Source organism: Chamaea fasciata, unplaced genomic scaffold (genome assembly GCF_029207755.1).
Source record: "Chamaea fasciata isolate MVZ Bird 193981 ecotype frontalis unplaced genomic scaffold, bChaFas1.0.hap1 SCAF_2, whole genome shotgun sequence".
Lineage (NCBI taxonomy): Eukaryota > Metazoa > Chordata > Aves > Passeriformes > Sylviidae > Chamaea > Chamaea fasciata.
Window position 1 is genome coordinate 98,078,269 of NW_027094087.1, and position 16,422 is coordinate 98,094,690.

At 40.7% G+C, this 16,422-nt stretch overlaps 1 protein-coding gene across 6 annotated transcripts; it reads left to right on the plus strand.

Annotated features, from left to right (window-relative positions):
* Window positions 1–537: 537 nt before the first annotated feature.
* On the plus strand, window positions 538–15,096 carry TCEANC (transcription elongation factor A N-terminal and central domain containing). Of its 6 annotated transcripts, none has more exons than XM_066176829.1 (3): window positions 696–776; window positions 1,315–1,740; window positions 12,554–15,096. In XM_066176829.1, the coding sequence occupies exon 3, from the start codon at window positions 12,562–12,564 to the stop codon at window positions 13,639–13,641; it is 1,080 nt and encodes a 359-aa protein (XP_066032926.1). In that variant the 5' UTR covers window positions 696–776; window positions 1,315–1,740; window positions 12,554–12,561; the 3' UTR covers window positions 13,642–15,096. The 6 variants fall into 6 exon arrangements, with proteins under 6 accessions (XP_066032923.1, XP_066032926.1, XP_066032925.1 ...); XM_066176828.1 differs by lacking the exon at window positions 1,315–1,740 and adding an exon at window positions 2,908–3,019 and having other exon boundaries at window positions 734–776; XM_066176831.1 differs by lacking the exon at window positions 696–776 and adding an exon at window positions 2,649–2,774 and having other exon boundaries at window positions 1,702–1,740.
* Window positions 15,097–16,422: the final 1,326 nt, after the last annotated feature.

Sequence of the window (16,422 nt, forward strand, 5' to 3'; positions counted from 1 at the left end):
GCTGTGAATACACCTGCCACAGTCATCCGACAGCAGAATCACAGGATCAGCCAGCTTGGAAAAGACCTCCGAAATCATCCAGTCCAAGCCCTGACCCAACACCACCCTGTCAACCAGACCATGGCACTGAGTCCAGACTTTCCCTGAACACCTCCAGGGACGGTGACACTGCCACCTGCTTGGGCAGTCCACTCCAGCATCTAATCATTCTTTCTGTGAAGAAATTCTTCCTTATGTCCAACCCAAACCTCTCCTGGCACAGCTTGAGGCCAAATCCTCTCATCCTGTCGCTAGTTGCGTGGGAGAATGGGCCGACTCACAGTTGGCTACAATCTTCTGTCAGGTGGTTGCAGAGAGTGACAGGGTCACCGCTAAGCCTCCTTTTCTCCTGACTAAACAACCCTCGCTCACTCGGCCGCTTCTCGTAGGACACGTGCTCCCAACCCTTCCCCAGCTCCGCCGCCCTTCTCTGGACACGCTCCAGCACCTCAGTGTCCTCCCTGGAGCGAGCCGCCCAGAAACGGGCACAGTAGTCGAGGTGGCCCTCAGCGGTGCCGAGTACAGGGGAAGAATCGCTTCCCTGGTTCAGCTGGCCGCGCTATTTCTGGTACAACGGGACGCGGATTCTCCTTCCGGGGACACCCGCGCCCGCGGCGGGGCTGCCCGAGCGCGGTGTGCGGCGGGGCCAGCGCGCAGCCGCCGGGGCCGCAGCCGCGCCGAGATGGCGGCGGAGCCGGGAGCGGGCGGGCGGCGCCATGGCGGGCCCCGCCGCGGAGGTGAGCGGCCGGCCCGGCTGCGGGGCACGGGGCGTGCGGGAGCAGCGCTGGGTGTTTCGCCGGGGACAGAGGAGCGCGGATTCCCCGCCTCAGTAGTGCCCGGAGAGCCGCCGCCTTTGCCTTGGCGGTGCGGTCGGGGAGAGGTGGCAGGAGGCACGGACCGCCCAGCTGCTCCCCAGACCTGGTTTGCCCTTCAGTGCGGTGCGAGCCCCGCTGGCCCTCGGGACCCGGGGAGCAGCGCCCTGAGAAGCGGGGCTGCGGTGGGTTGGGCCGTGCTTGCGTTTCCTCCTGGCCCGGCTGTGCGGGGCGGCATTTCGGCCCTGAGCAGGACAGCAGCGCGTCAGAGTGAAGGTAGACGGGTCCTGTGTTACAGGAATGGGTATGAGGAGCCAGGGGAAGTTTAGGTTGGACATTAGGAAGAATTTCTTCACCGACAGGATGATTGGATGCTGGAATGTAGTGCACAGGGAGGTGGTGGAGTCACCGTCCCTGGAGGTGTTTGAGGACGTGGCACTCAGTACCATGGTCTGGTTGACAGGTTGGACTCGATGATCTCGGAGATCTTCTCCAACCTAATCAATTCGGTGATTTTGTGAAGTTTCAATGAAGAATTTGGAGAAAGCCCCACAGAGTTAGCGTGCCCGTGGCGTTCCGGATCGCAGTTGGAGTGTGCTCTGGCCCACCCGTTTCCTGGGAAGCGAGCACAGGCAGATTTGCAGGCTGATTTCCCCAAGTTTCCTGGGCTTGGTGACCAAGATGGATGGTGATGCCTGTCCCCAAACCTCGGCCAGACAAGCCGTCACCTGTGTCACCTTCGACGCTAAGCAAATGTCAGCTGCTTCCAAATGCACACGGCTGGGCTGCTGCTCCCGGCTGCCATAACTTCTCTTCTGATTTACGTCGAAAGGGGCTGTAATTCCACTCACAGAAGAGGCTGACCTTGGAAGCTGCAGGATAGATACCTGTAATGGTGCTATTATGGGAATTCTTTATGTGTTTGTTATATTAGTCTCCATGCAGCATTAATGTCTTGAAATAAGACTTGCTGGCATAAATATACGAAGGAGTTAGAGGTCATGCTTTTAAATGTAGTATTATTTTAATAGTTAAATATATAAAAATCCATTTCATTTCAAGTGTATTTCACCCCTTGCTTGAACTAGTACATCATGAGTCTTTGATCAAAACTCTAAAGTATTGAGAAATTATGTGCTTAACACTTTTAAGTGTTCATAGTTTAGAATAAAGAATGTCAGCAGACACTAACAGTATTTTACAAATACCATTTGTTTAAATCATACTCCTTATCCATTCAGGTTGGATGGCCTTTTCAGGAGCATATATACTCTCCTGCATACGAAGGATTTGTTTTTGAAGGAAAAAAGTTTTTTAATTTTTCAGTGGAAAAACCTATAAAACCACACCAAAGTGATATCTAATCTAAGTTTGACCCTGGCAATGAAATGACAAATAGAAATAGTATAGAGCCAAGACTTAACTAAAAAAATGAATGCTAAAACAATAAAAAGATAGTGTTCATCTGGCAAATGATGAAAAGCTTTCAGAAGTTCATAAAGCATATTTTTATTACTTATATGGTCCTTTTTTGGTGAATTTTCCAGCACAATTTTCCATAAAAAGACATTGCAAACTAAACATTTACCTTTACTTGTAGTGTGCTAGAATTGAATTCCTTGCTAGCTGTATATGAATAAGAATATTCTTTAAAGCTATTTTGTCAAGGAAGTGTGTTCAAGAGAAAGAATTGCTTATTTCTCTCCAAAATTATTTGTATTTTCTTTCTAAAGAATTAAGTAAACAAATGTACTTTGAACGGATATGTCTTAAGTACATTTTTACTTTCTGATTTAGGCTTCTGTCTTCAAGACAATCTGTTTTGTTGGACTTCTGTGCCAGTGCAGAGCTCAGTGAAAGAAGGAAGTGTGATCCACCTCAGGAAAGCTTTGTTTAGATTGAGGTTGTCCAGCTTTCAAACAGGTACTTCTGCAAGAGGGTATAAACAATACTTATGGAGACTGAAAAATAGATGGACACATAAGAAAGTTTGATATCTCTCACTTAAAACCCAATCTTAAGCCTGCAGCTCGCAACATGTTGTTCTTTTCTGTAGGTTTAAAAAGTGTTGATTCTCCTTGGGTAAAAGAACAAGAAATTTAAGACAAAGAAACAAGAAATTACAAAATAGTGGATGAAAGCTGTAAAGCCAAGAATGAACATGAAAGGTAACATCTTTATAGGTAATCAGGGAAAGAATTTTCAGTCTTTTGTAGTTCTAATAGAACATGGAAAAGTTTGAGGTTTTTTTCAAGTACTTGCTGCTGGAGCCATGTTGTATATAATACTGTAACCTTTCCTTTTCAAAAAGGTATAAACTCCTAATTGTTTTGTCTGTGGTGGAAAGATGGGAAGATTAGATGCTTACTGCTTTAAAGAAATGCAGAACAGTTCACATTTTTTTACTTCTAAGAGCATTATAGTGTGTAAGCCAATCTCAGTGTACTGGGAATTTTGAATTACGATTTCCCAGTCTTTGGAGGACAATGTTACAAATGCTTCTTGTGCACAGACATTGAGTAGAGGGAGCAGAGCAGGTGAGTGATACAAATGGTTTGCTATCTGATGTGATTGGAAATACAAATAAGAACATTTGCATCCATCCAGATAAACACTTAGGACACTAAACTATATTGCATTAAAATAGTTATTTAATAAAAGATGACACAAATCTACTTAGGTCATTTCTATTGCCAGGTATGTTTCTTGAGTGAGGAAGAATATTTATAATATCCTCTTGCTGGGGGAAAATAGTGAAATATTGTTCATGTTGTCAGTCAGATTTAACAATTCTTTTTTTTCTAAAATCTGTTATTGTTTGAAAAACATGAATGTTAGGAAATGAAGGAGTTATTTCAGAAAATGCTAAAACCTTTTTCACACAGTGAAGTTTTGGTTAAGCAGGTGATGTTAAGGGATTGATATTAGCATATTCTGCCTGGCTCAGCTTAGGTTTTGCTCTTCATGTTGGGAGAATGCCAGATGTATTTCTAACAAGCTTGGATTTTTATGCAGATGATAGGCTGTACTCTTTAGCTTGCAGGAGACTCTGTTAATATATAATCACAATAATTATTGTATGGCTTGTGAAAAACTGTGTGCAGCTGCACCAAAAGCCTGAATCTCACGATTAACTTTATGCTAGCAGCTCAGCTAGTCTGTGTCTCTACTATAGCTAGGTAGCACTAAGTCATGTCTCGGTCATCTGCTGAAGTTCCATTCAACACACTTCTTTTCCTGTGTAGTCACTTGAGGCCAGAATGGGAGTTCATGTTTAGGAAATGTGCCCAGTGTGTAAAAAAACTGACTTTTGACCTGCTTGAAGCCCCAGCTAGTACCTCCTACTGACAAGTAGTGGAAAGTGGTTGAGAGAAAAGGGATTCCTCTGCCAGCTTTGACAAGGCTTTGTCATGAAAATTTGCAAAACCAGAGTGCTCCATGGAACATTTGTGTGACCTTGTGCCCAAACTAGGAAATGGATTTTAGAATGAAGTTAGTTAATATTGAAAAATAATCTGGATGTACCTTAGAGAAACCCAAACAAGTGTTTCTTTATGTGAAATGGTGCAAATTTTAAAGCAAATAGACACCCACTTTATTTATACATAATTACCAATACAACTTTTGATGACAAATCTCTCAAAACTATATATGCATTTTATTCTTGCCCCCTGAATCATAATGTATTAGAATGTATTGTGAGTCTATATATCTCTCCAGTTGTGGAAAAGATTAGCTAATACCTCCACTTGACATTTGTAATCTGTAACTTGCTAAAGGTAAATTTCATATATTTTTTTAACTCCTTAAAATAATTTTATTAACAAGGTCAACAATATCGTAAAAATAAAGATTTCGTGTGAGTGGAGTATTGCATTACTTATAACACATTCTGTGTTTCAACTAGTTAACTACTTCATTCAGTAGAAAAATTCACATGGTTAAGGAAGACAGGATATAGGAAAAGCTAAAATATCTTCTAGTGTGAATCAGTTTAACTGTAAATTAAGTTATTAAAAGGAGCCATTAACAAAGAGAGGTAATGTCTCTCCTGGGATGTGCGTCCTCTCTAGCATCAGTGGAGTATCCTGGAACTTGAAACAGATGTAGCTGTTCAATTTGTAAAGTATTTTCTCATTTAGTGTTTGCCATGGAGCAAGTCAGGGTTTAATTCATCTGGTGTAGCTGTAATGTATTGAACCTTTTCATAAGCTCTAGCTTACATACTGATGTCAAACGAAGCCAGTGGCTAAGCAGTCTGGTGAGGACAACAGCTTTTCCTATCTCATTAAATCCATGCATGTTTGATCTTATTAGAAAAATGTGCTGACAGCTCTGCATTGGGGTTGATCCCTGAGGCTTGAGAATTTCATTATGTGCTCTATTGATTGTTTTATCTTTTTTTAGAAAATAAGAATTCAATTTTAATTAAAAATGGAGGGGGGGGTCTAGAAGAAGCATCTCCAAATAAGGATTAAAAATTGGCCTTGTAAAAGAGGATACTTTGTGCATCTTCACATGAATGTGATACATTCTGCCATCTCTCTTCTTCAAACTTGCTAATTTAGGAAAAAATGCTGTGGGAGAATGATTTCACAGAGAGAAACACAGGGTCAAGACAGTATAGCTCCAGATTAGGTAAGAGTGCTGTGGTTGGAGCAGTCACTGATGTAAAAGGTGCAGAACAAAGCTACTTCTCCATTTTAGTACTGTGTACTCCAGTGCTTCTGGATCTGTGAGTGAGAGGTGGCTCTTGGTCAGTGAGGTGGTTGTGGACAGCTGGAAATTATACTGTTGTATTGCCTCAGTTCTCTTTGTACTCACTTAGCTTTATTCATGTGGCTATTCTTTGAAGATGAACTTCTGTCTAGTTCTGAATTTTTTAAGTGTAAGAGGCGGTCCTGTGGAGAGGCAGGAAGAGCTCTGATTTTTGCTGAGATGAAATAAAAGCTGCAGTAAATGCTTTCTTGGTGACATCGTTGGTATCTGCTCTCCCACTATAGATAGGATGAAGAAATGTTTTTGGGGTTGGAGGCTGGCTGTGAGAATTCTCTGATTTCTGCTTAGGCTCTTGAATTTAAAATAGCATTTGATAATTTTCATTATTTATATGGGATTTAGGTTGTCCAAAGGAAGCTGGTGTTTCCAGGACACAAGCTGGAAACATCTCTGCTATAGCATTAGCATTTTTAACACAATGTTTGCAGAGCGCTTAACTCCACCTTGTCATGGTTTAACCCCAGCCAGCAACCAAGCCCCATGGAGCTTCTCACTCACAGCCCCACCAGCAAGATTGGGGAGAGAATCAGAATGATAAAAAGCAGAAAACACATGGGTTGAGATAAACAGAGTTTAATAGGAACAGTAAAAGCTGCACACATAAGCAAAGCAAAACCAGGAATTCATCACTGCTTCCTATGGGCAGGCAGGTGTTCAGCCATCTCCAGGACAGCAGGGCCCTAGCATGTAAAACAGTGACTTGGGAAGACAAACTCCATCACTCCAAATGTGCCCCCTTCCTTCTTCTTCCCCCCACTTTATATAGTGAGCATGATGTCAGATGGTCTGGAATATCCCTTTGGTCAGTTGGGGTCACTTGTCCTGGCTGTGTCTCCTCCCAGGCTCCCATGCACCCCCAATTTCCTCACCAGCATGGCAGTAGGAAAGGCAGAAATGGCCTTGGCTCTGTGTAAGCCCTGCTCAGCAAAAAACAAAAACATCTGCATATTATCAGCCTGTGTTCAGCACAAATCTAGAACAAAGCCCCATACCAGCCACTGTGAAGGAAATTAACTCTACCCCAACTGAAACCACAACACACTCTTAGGAGTGTTTCACTTCTGGTCTTTGTCTGGGCTGTGGTCTGGATTTTTTTCCAGTTATGTAGAATTTCTTGGAGAAAAGCTCACCTACATTGGAGGTTGGAATGAGAGAGAAGAGGACAGGTGTTCACCCTTCCAACACATTCATACATACTTGCTTTGATGCATTCTGAGTTTGTCTTGGTTTTTCAGGGTTAAGACAAAATGAACTATGGCTTTGTACAAGATAAGGTGTAAAGCAAAGACAAAGCATTTATCCAAAATACTTTTGGAGAGGGCATTGTTTTTCCTGGGCACTGAATTTGCCCTTAACAGCAATTGTCTCAGGCTGATTTAGTTTGTTTGTTGGTTTTCTCTTACTTAGTCATTTTACTGTTTAAAAATGTTCCGATTCAACTTGGCATTATTAAAGCAGCATGGCCATATTTTAAACCTGAGGTAGCCTGATGGGGTTTTTTTGGAATTGGGCTTTTTTTTGTTTATTTGTTTGTTTTGGGGGTTTTTTGGAAGCAGACTAGCTTACAAGGTTTTTATTGATTGTCATCATTTATTCTTGTACACACAAGTGACTCATTATACCATGCTGTCAGAGTGAGAGCTGGTAATGATTTGGCAAGAAAGTGCCTCATCAGCACAGCATTACAGAGTCTCATTGTAAATATGAGCCTTGTAACCTTCAGTGTACACTTGGAATTCAAACAGATGTTCTCATGCATATTTGGAAAGTCCTGGCAGTCAGGTGAAGTCCCTGGTGACTGGAAAAAGGGAAACATCACTTCCATTTTTAGAAAGGGGAGAAAGAAAGATCCAGGGAACTACAGACTGGTGAGGCTCACCTCTGTGCCTAGGAAGAGCCTCCTAGAAGATGTTCTAAGGCATATAAAAGATAGGAAGGTAGTTCAAGGTGACCAGTGTGGCTTTACTATAGACAAGTCATGCCTGACCAATCTGGTGGCGCTCTGTGATGGAGTGACAGCAAAGGTTGACAAGGAAAGACTGACCAATGTCATCCATCGAGACTTCTGTAAGGTCTTTATTATAGTCCCACGTGACATCCTTATCTCCAAATTGGAGAGACAGGGATTTGATGGATGGACTTGTTCATATTCAGTGGATAAGGAGTTTGCTGGATGGATGCAGCCAGAGAGCTATGGTCAGTGGCTCTGTGTCCAGGAAGAGGCTGGTGATGAATGGTGTCCCTCAGGATTCTCATGAGACTGGAACCCTTTAATATCTTTATCAGTGACATGGGCAGTAGGAGTGGTGCCCCCTCAGCAGGTTTACAGGTGACGCAGCAGCAGGACAGGATGCCATCCAGGTGATCCTGGACAAACTTGAAGAGTGGGCCCACAAGCAGCTTATGAGGTTCAACAAGTCCAAGTGCAAGGTGCTGCACCTGAGTCAGGGCAATCCCAGACATGAGCACAGACTGGGAGAAGAAGTCATTGAGAGCAGCCCTGCAGAGAAGGACTTGGGAGTTCCTGTGGATGAAAAGCTGGACAGGAGCCAACAGTGTACACTTGCAGCCCAGAAAGCCCATGGCACCCTGGGCTGTATCAAAAGTAGGCAGGAGATCGAAGGAGAGGATTCTCTCACTCTACTTTGTCCTCATGAGAACCCACCAGGAGTGCTGCATCCAGCTCTGGGGTCCTCAGCACCAAAAAAACATGGACTTGTTAGAGCAGGTCCAAAGGAGGACCACAAAGATGGTCAGAGAGCTGAAGCACCTCTCCCAGGAAGACAGGCTGAGAGAGCTGGAGTTGGTCAGCCTGGAGGAGGCTCTGGGGAGGCCTTATTGTGGCCTTCCAGTACCTTAAGGTGCTTATAAAAAAGAGGGAAATTAACTTTTTTATATGGGCAGATGGTGCCAGGCCAAATGTCAGTGGGTTTAGACTGAAAGAGGGCAGATTTATATTAGATGTTAGGAAGAAATTCTTTACACAGAGGGTGATGAGGCACTAGAACATGTTGCCCAGAGAAGTCATGGCTGCCCCATCCATGGGAGTATTCAATGCCAGGTTGGATGGGGGTCTGACCAACCTGGTCTAGTAAATGGCATCCCTGCCCATTGCAAGGGGGTTGGAACTAGGTGTTCTTTAAGGTCCCTTCCAGCCCAAACCATTCTGTGAGTCTGTCATTGCTAAACTGAAATGCCCTCTGCAGTTATGGGAGGGTTGAGGGTGTTTGTTTTCTGCTGCACAAAATTGTGACATCATTTGTTTGTTCTTTTTCTTACAGCTCTACTTAACAAAGATGCATGATTCATTTTGTAACTTAAGAAAAAAACTAGTCTTTCTCAGGTTTCTTGTCTCTTAGAATTCGGAACACAGCAGAACAGTGCTGACTGAGTTCAATTCAGTTAATTTTATAAATACTTGCTCAGCAGCATTTGTCAAATTGCATTAAATCAGGTAGAAAAGTGGTCAAATTCCAAATTAAAAAAAGAAAAAAAGATCGAAGTGCAGTGTACAGACAATAACTGGATAAGGGATATACTCTTTCCCTCCTGTCTGTATCACAGTATCTATGGACTGTGCACATTTTTTTTTGCCAAAATTAGGCAAATATGTACCTTAAAAATGAGAAGTCTTCATAGAGTAAGTGTTTTTATCTTCACAGGCTGGAGTTTCTCATGCACATTTCAAAAGATTCCATGGGTTTGCTATGCTACAGCTCCCTCAAGTGGTAGAATAATTCTCCATTTGGAATTGCAGCTTGATTTCTGTGACACACTTGCATTATCTTCCAAAGGTTTTGGGGCTTCTTCCAACTTACTGTTCTATCTGATTTATAACAGAAACATCAGAGTTCAAGGAACAGGAGTTAGCAGGGAAGAACTCAGGCTTGCTATACTTGGGTTCCCAGTGAACTTTGTCTAGAAAATACACTTCAGTATTACCACTGCATCAATAATTACAAATCTCCTTATAAAACTGTGGAAAATGTGTTTCTACAGTTGTCTGACATAATTGTCTTGTACCTTGATTCGGAAGGCAAAAAAACTGGTTGGCATTCAGACTTCATATGAAATGCAGTGCAGGTTCCCTGGTATTAATGAGCTTTGCTTCATCCTTTGGAAGAAACCGTGGTAGTAAAATGAAATGGTGGATTACATTATATGTTCCTTGTAAGTTTAGGAATCCCTATTTAATTTCTGTTCATGTAAAACAATGTGATCTGTGTCAACCTTGGTGATAAATCTGGTCCTTACTTGATTTGTAGGGCAACAAACATGCAAACAACTTTTTATTGTTTTCACCACACTTCCTTTTAATTTGGAAACGGAGATGAAATTTATGCTTGAGTAGTTAGTGTAATATTTCTGTAGTAAGTGTAATATTTCAGAAGTATATATTGCTTTTCACCTTGAAAGATTTTAAAATTTGTTTGCAAACTCGGTGCACACAACAAAGCCAGGACCATTTCAAGAACATTTTCTCTACAGAAACCTCTGTGATGTCACTGATTACTACTTTTATTCAGTGGGTTTTTTCTTCTCTTTCTTATGCCTCTCCCAATTATCAGTGAATATTTGTCTCCATTAAAATACTTCTTTTATTACTTTTATCTAACTTTGCTTTTTACATTTGTAGGGAATCACTCCATCCTACCTCTTTGCTGTAATTAATACATTTTGAGAAAAGCATTTCCTTAGAAGTGATTGTTTTGACTAAAATATTAGTAGTGTACTAGGTGGCTTAATTTCCAAAATTATTTTAAAATAATTGTTTATAATTTGATGTCCATATTGTGATTTCACTTTGTTTATTTAACTGCTGCCAAAACAAATACGAACTTGAATTAATGTTGCATGAACTTGAAAAAGTCCATGCAGGACTAAGAAAGTTTTAAATTTCTAATAACTAATTTATTGCCTTAGTGTGAGAGTCCTGAGGTAGAGCCTTTCCATGCTGGGGGGCTGTGGAGAGTCAGGTGGACAGTGATGAGCAAGGACCACTACCATAAAGCAGGTGATACCCACAGACTTTGTATATGGATCTTGCATACAGTTTCTTACAGACAGATCCTCAACCTGCAGTATTAGAGAGGAAGCTTTCTGTGACACATAGTCTTCTATGAAAGATCCATATGCCTCACCTTTGCCATAGGGTAGAAGTATATGCACTGAAAAATTATCAGCAGAGGTTTGTGTGTGATTATTTCTTTGTGTGTCCATAGTCTTATATGCTAAATATTGAGAGTTCATGATTTCATCTTGCATTTAGACAAGTCCGTTTTATGGTGTGTGAGTGTAATACAACACATACATAAATAGACACTATATCTGAAGAAAATGTGGAGTATGCTGGAAGAAGCAGAACTGATTGTAAGACCTTGGGCAATCATACTGGCTTAACATCTGTCACCAACTCTGCCCTGGATTGCATGGGAAACAGTAAATCAGCAGATAATAACATTCTAATGTCAGCATCTTGGTATTCTGGAGACAGGGAACTGTTCTTGCTTTGTGAGGGCTCTCCCACATGAAAAAGCTCTTCTTTTTAGCCTCTGTGTTCCTGTAGCAGAACAAATGAGTGAATGCACTCACATGTTCTTTTTAGTATGATGGTGCAGAGGGCTCAACTTCAGTATGTGAAAACTGCATCCTGTTTCTCTGAGCCTGAAACTTCTTGAGTAATAGATCAGTTTCTGTAATTGCCATTATTGAGGTTTTGCAGGACTCCAAAACATAAGACAAGAGTGTTTAAATACAGCTTAAGGGAATGCTGAGGACATTTACTGTGGAGGATGGGTTGCTTCTGTTTCTGTAGAAAACAGTGAAGTCTTATCCTCTCTGTCCTTTTGTTTTGTGGAGCTCTGAGGTCCTACCTAAAGTTTGAGCTTGTTTCTGTCATGCAAAGACAAGTTAGCTGGTGGAGGTCATAGAAAAAACAGAGTGTGCAAATTACCCAGCTGTCCCTTCTCTCTACCCCTGTGCTCAGGAGTTTTCATCATGGAAACAATGATGCTGCAAGAAACCAGCTTATGAGTTCCTTCCCATATGGACGTGTGTAGCTGGCCTTGTCTCTGTCAGGCAGATGAGTTTTTCTGGAGCAGAATCAGGATGGATGCAATTTCAGACAAAACACTGGTTTCATGCATTAACTTAGAAGACTAAACTGCAGAAAAGAGCATGGCACTTACAACACGTCATTCATTTCTGCATTCTACATTTAATTCTCATTTTCAGCAAGAAGAAGAATAACGTTAGGAATATAAATTTTTTTTGCATGCAAATTTGCAATAACAATGCACTGAACATTTTTTTGATCAAAGGGCTTGATGAAAAGGAATCAAAAGGAAATACTATTGAAAGCATGAGATTCTGCATTCTGAAGACACCCTTTGATTTTCCTTTATATGTGTCAGAATATATGGGAGTATGCTTTGATAATGCTACAGCTGCAAAAAAATTACAGAGGGATCTGTCTTTAACCTTTAAGAATTTTCAAAATTTGTAGATGTCAGTGTTTTGAAACTATTTTGCGGGTGTCACTGGTTTTGAGCTGCCCCATCTTGATAATCTATCTGTAATATGATTCCAGAGCTAGCGAGGGAAGGGGCAGCAGTGGCACCTCAGGTAAAAGTCACAACTCTGACTTGCTTCTCTGATAGCTTTAAGGAGAAACCTTTGAAAGAGAGGTAGCATGATCTCTTGTATAGCAAGTGAAAAGTTGAGGGTCATGTAGGAACCAGAATGGTGTTTTGGGCTTCTGTACACCATTTCAAGAAAATAGTGGGAAACCCAGTGGTATATACAAATAAAATAGTGTAAAATAGCATAAAATGAAAAGAAGACCTTGTGTGAATATACGGAAGATGAATTAATGTCATAACTGCACAAAAGGTGATGATCTTTTTTTGTTTGTTTGTTTCCAGGTTTAAAAATGTCTGATCTGAAAAATATCGTACACAGAACCCATTGTATAGAAAAACTGCTGTCTGCGAACAATTTGCAAGATATTGAGGATCATCTTAAAGAACTTGAAGAGGTTGATATGACTGTAGAATATCTTCAGGGGACAGAAGTTACCAAGGCTGTATATAGAGTACTCAAGAGCTGCCCTTCAGGAGAGTTGAAAAAGAAGGCGAAGCAGTTATTGTCAAGGTGGAAAGCACTTTACAAGAATAACTGTGCTCAGTCAGTGCAAGTTAAAAAGTCAGTTTCTGTGTATGTGAAAGAAGAAATTGAGTATCTCAGTGTGATTCATAGAGAGCAGTCACTGTCTGAAGGTCCATGTCAGCAGGAGGTATCGGATAGTACTAGTTCCAACATTTTGGTCCCATCACAAACTGTCAAAAATGTGGTATGTAACAATGCAGAAGGCAGTATGAATCAGCATTCTTCTTTTGAGGAACAGCACACTGTTCATGAAGATTCTAAATCTGTTAGTGAACCAAGTCTGCAGCAGGATCTGATGAGAGCTCTGAGGTGTAAATGCGTGGATCTTCTTTATAAAGCTTTGATTGGTTCTGCCAAAGACGAAGAAGAAACTGTTAAATGGCTAGAGTTAGCTAAAGGAATTGAAGAACATGTTTTTGCTCTTCATGCTAAAAATGATAAGAAGTACAAAAATTGCATCAGAAGTAAAATCTCTAACCTTAAGAACCCTAAAAGTTGCCACTTAAAACATAGCCTTTTTTCAGGAACTTTGAGCCCAAAGGCTTTTGCTGAGATGACAGTGATGGAAATGGCCAGCGATGAACTGAAACAGCTCAGGGCTCTGTACACAAAATCATCTGTTCAGGAACATCAGCTTCCGCAGGTTATTAAGGGCACACAGACAAACAAAATAAAGTGCAGACGCTGTGAAAAATTTGATTGCACTGTCACGATGATTGCCAGAGGAACTCTCTTTCTTCCAGCTTGGGTGCGAAACACAAATCCAGATGAACAAATGTTGACTTACGTTATTTGTAATGAATGTGGGGAACAGTGGTATCACAGCAGATGGATTTGTTTGTAATGCTGTCCCTCTTTAATAAGGGGCTTGGAAATGTCTGTGAGAACGTACCTCTGTTGAAACTCTGTAATTTTAAATTTTGTGCTGATAGTAGGTGGGTGCTGCCGCTAAAAACTGCAAAATCAGTTTTAAAAAAACTGCTAATGTATTTTTAAAGATGGCTTGAATGAATCTTACATGTTTTTAAGTAATGTAAATATGTAAAGAAATAAAAGGGTAAAGGGGAAAAATTATTACACTGTATCTGAGTGGAATATTTGCTAGTAAATCCACTAAAATTATTCCAAGTGCTGAGTTTTTTCCTGAAGGGACTGGATACTTGGAAATTTTTTTAGCTTCAGGAGGAGCTCGTTCACAGAACATAAGTTTCATTTACAGTAAACAAACTGTTTCCAAAACTGCAGTTCACATACTTGTGTGCATTGCAGAATGTTCAGCATGGATTCACTCTGTAACTAAATCACTTTTTCTGAGCAAGTGTTAGGTTAAGTTGGTTTGAGTGGTGATTTCTAATAGGGAAAAGAGAAACTAAAAGCAGAGCGTTAAAGGGGGTGGAAAGCAGCTGGCAAATGAAAGCAAGAATGAAATTGTGCTTTAGTTTTTTTTAGCTGTTAGAAGCAAAAGAGGACTTGTGGCAGTCTATCAGTATGCAGGCCAGATTTACAATGTAAGATGGTGTGTCCTGCTACTGCAAAGAAATTAATGCAGGATCAGACAGTGGATTGTTTCAGAAAATGATGTAAGTATATTGTTGGATTTATGTTTAATAAATAAAATTAATAGTAGTTAACAACTTTCTTGAGTGGGTATCCTCTCTGGAACTGGGACATCTGTCCTGAACTGAGAAAATTAATATTTTTATATAGCATACATTACCCACAAACAGTGAATAGAAGGAAATCCAATAGCAGAAGTTTTTATACATACTTTTATTCAAGAATCAACAGGATTCTCACTGATTGTTTACTAAAAGTATTTATTAAAGAAAAAAATTCTTCTCACTGAAGTACAAGACCTGTATCTTTTACAAATGCAGTTAGCACTTCAAGGTTATAATGTATCAGCAGAGCAGAGAAACCTGCTGAGTATTTGCTGGAGGAATTGAGGGCAGTTCTGTATCCATCTGACTGACGCAGCTGAGGCTCATCAGCTCCTCTGGGCTGAGCTGCATGACCTCTCAGACAAAGGAGTTGGGGGCATGAGATGAGAAAATAGGTATTGGTGAACTTAATGCCAGCCAGGACTGAAAGACGAGCTTTTATCTGTATATGGGGAAAATTATGCATAACGTGATATTGGAAAGAGACACTTAAACTATTCTACTGAAAAAAAAGGAAGAAAAATCTTTCCATTCTGTGAAGGGCTAACAATTACATTTCAGCAGCATTACTTAGATTTTTGTCATGTAAAAATGTGTGATTTTGAGGAACTGCACTGATGTAAAATACACATTAAAGCTTTAGGCCAGACCCCCAGTGTTCAACTGTGTAACTAAGGAGTTACCATCTGGCCTTCCTTCCCAGCCCTTCCTTGTGTGCTGGAATTGATGCTTACCAGTAGTCCTGCGTAAGTGGCAGTACTTTTGTGTAAAGTATTATTGTTAGTTTTCAATGAAACTACAGGAAAGCAAACACTCCTGTTTTAGTGGATCACAGCAAGCACAGGATTGTGTGCAGTCATTTTGAAGGTCATGGTCCTGTTGAGGAGAGCTTTGTGCCAGCATTGTGCTGTGTCAGAACACCATGTAGCAGAAGACTTTATTTTAGCTGTGAACAGCGTATAAATAATTTCTGCCTGCAGTTGGTTTTGAAGCCATTCCAGTAATGTAGAGCTCATCCAAGTTTTATCTTGGCAAAATGAAATATTACAAGTCATGGAGCGTGTTTCTAACAGAATATAGTTCAATGGTAAAATTTCTATATGTAACACGGACTACATTTGTAACAATACATAATTTTCTTTTGAACTCCCCATCACTAAATGTGTAACTGCGGGCCTAAAGTATTCGACTAAGATTATATGCTTTGTCTCTAAATGTCTTTAAAAGCCAACTTGCAACTACATAGTATGTACAGCAGCAGTGGAGTGCAGATCACTGAAGTACAGGGAGTAGAGTCCAGAAACAAAACAAAAGCTATGAAAAGTGAGATTTTTTTATATTGTAGAAATCTTTTTTTTTTTTTTTTTCAGTTCATTCCAGATGAGAAAAAGATCTCTGAACTTTTTTAAGCAGAGACAAATAATTTGGATATGATGTTTAGTATGTCTGTGCTGCTATGCCCACAAGGAGTGTGTCATTAGAGGTGATCCCCACAAACGTAGTACAAATATATGCTGAACAAGGCTAAAGTTGTATTTGTCTCCACAGGATTTTCCAGAAATGCTGTAAATTCAATTCCTCCTTGAATCCTGTGATGTAACAGCAGCAATAAGGTCTTAAACATAAATTACCCTCAAAGATCAAGCAGCCTGTAGCTGCAGAACTTGTGATACGTATCTTAAGAAGATGAGGGCTGAATTAACAATGAATTTCACACAATTTTCAATGTAAAAACAAAGAGACTATTCTATATCTGAAGTGCTCTATTAATTGTAGTCAATGTCGCTCCCTTAACACCAGTAACAAAACTCCTGGTTCCTAGAGATCCCCTGCCAGATCCACTTCCATCTGTTCTGTCGAGTGCCTTTTCTATCTGTCAAATGCCTCTTACTGTGCACTTTTTAGGGAGGTACTTAGCTGCCATTTGTTGTTTATAACTCTTTCTTCTTTTCAAAACCAGAAGG

What these genes read in the sequence shown, in the direction of transcription:
- TCEANC (XM_066176826.1), top strand. Translation starts at nt 722, where the DNA reads ATGGCGGCGGAGCCGGGAGCGGGCGGGCGGCGCCATGGCGGGCCCCGC. An exon ending in TGGCGGGCCCCGCCGCGGAG is followed by an intron (nt 777 to 12,553) that starts GTGAGCGGCCGG and finishes GTTTGTTTCCAG; the next exon opens with GTTTAAAAATGTCTGATCTG.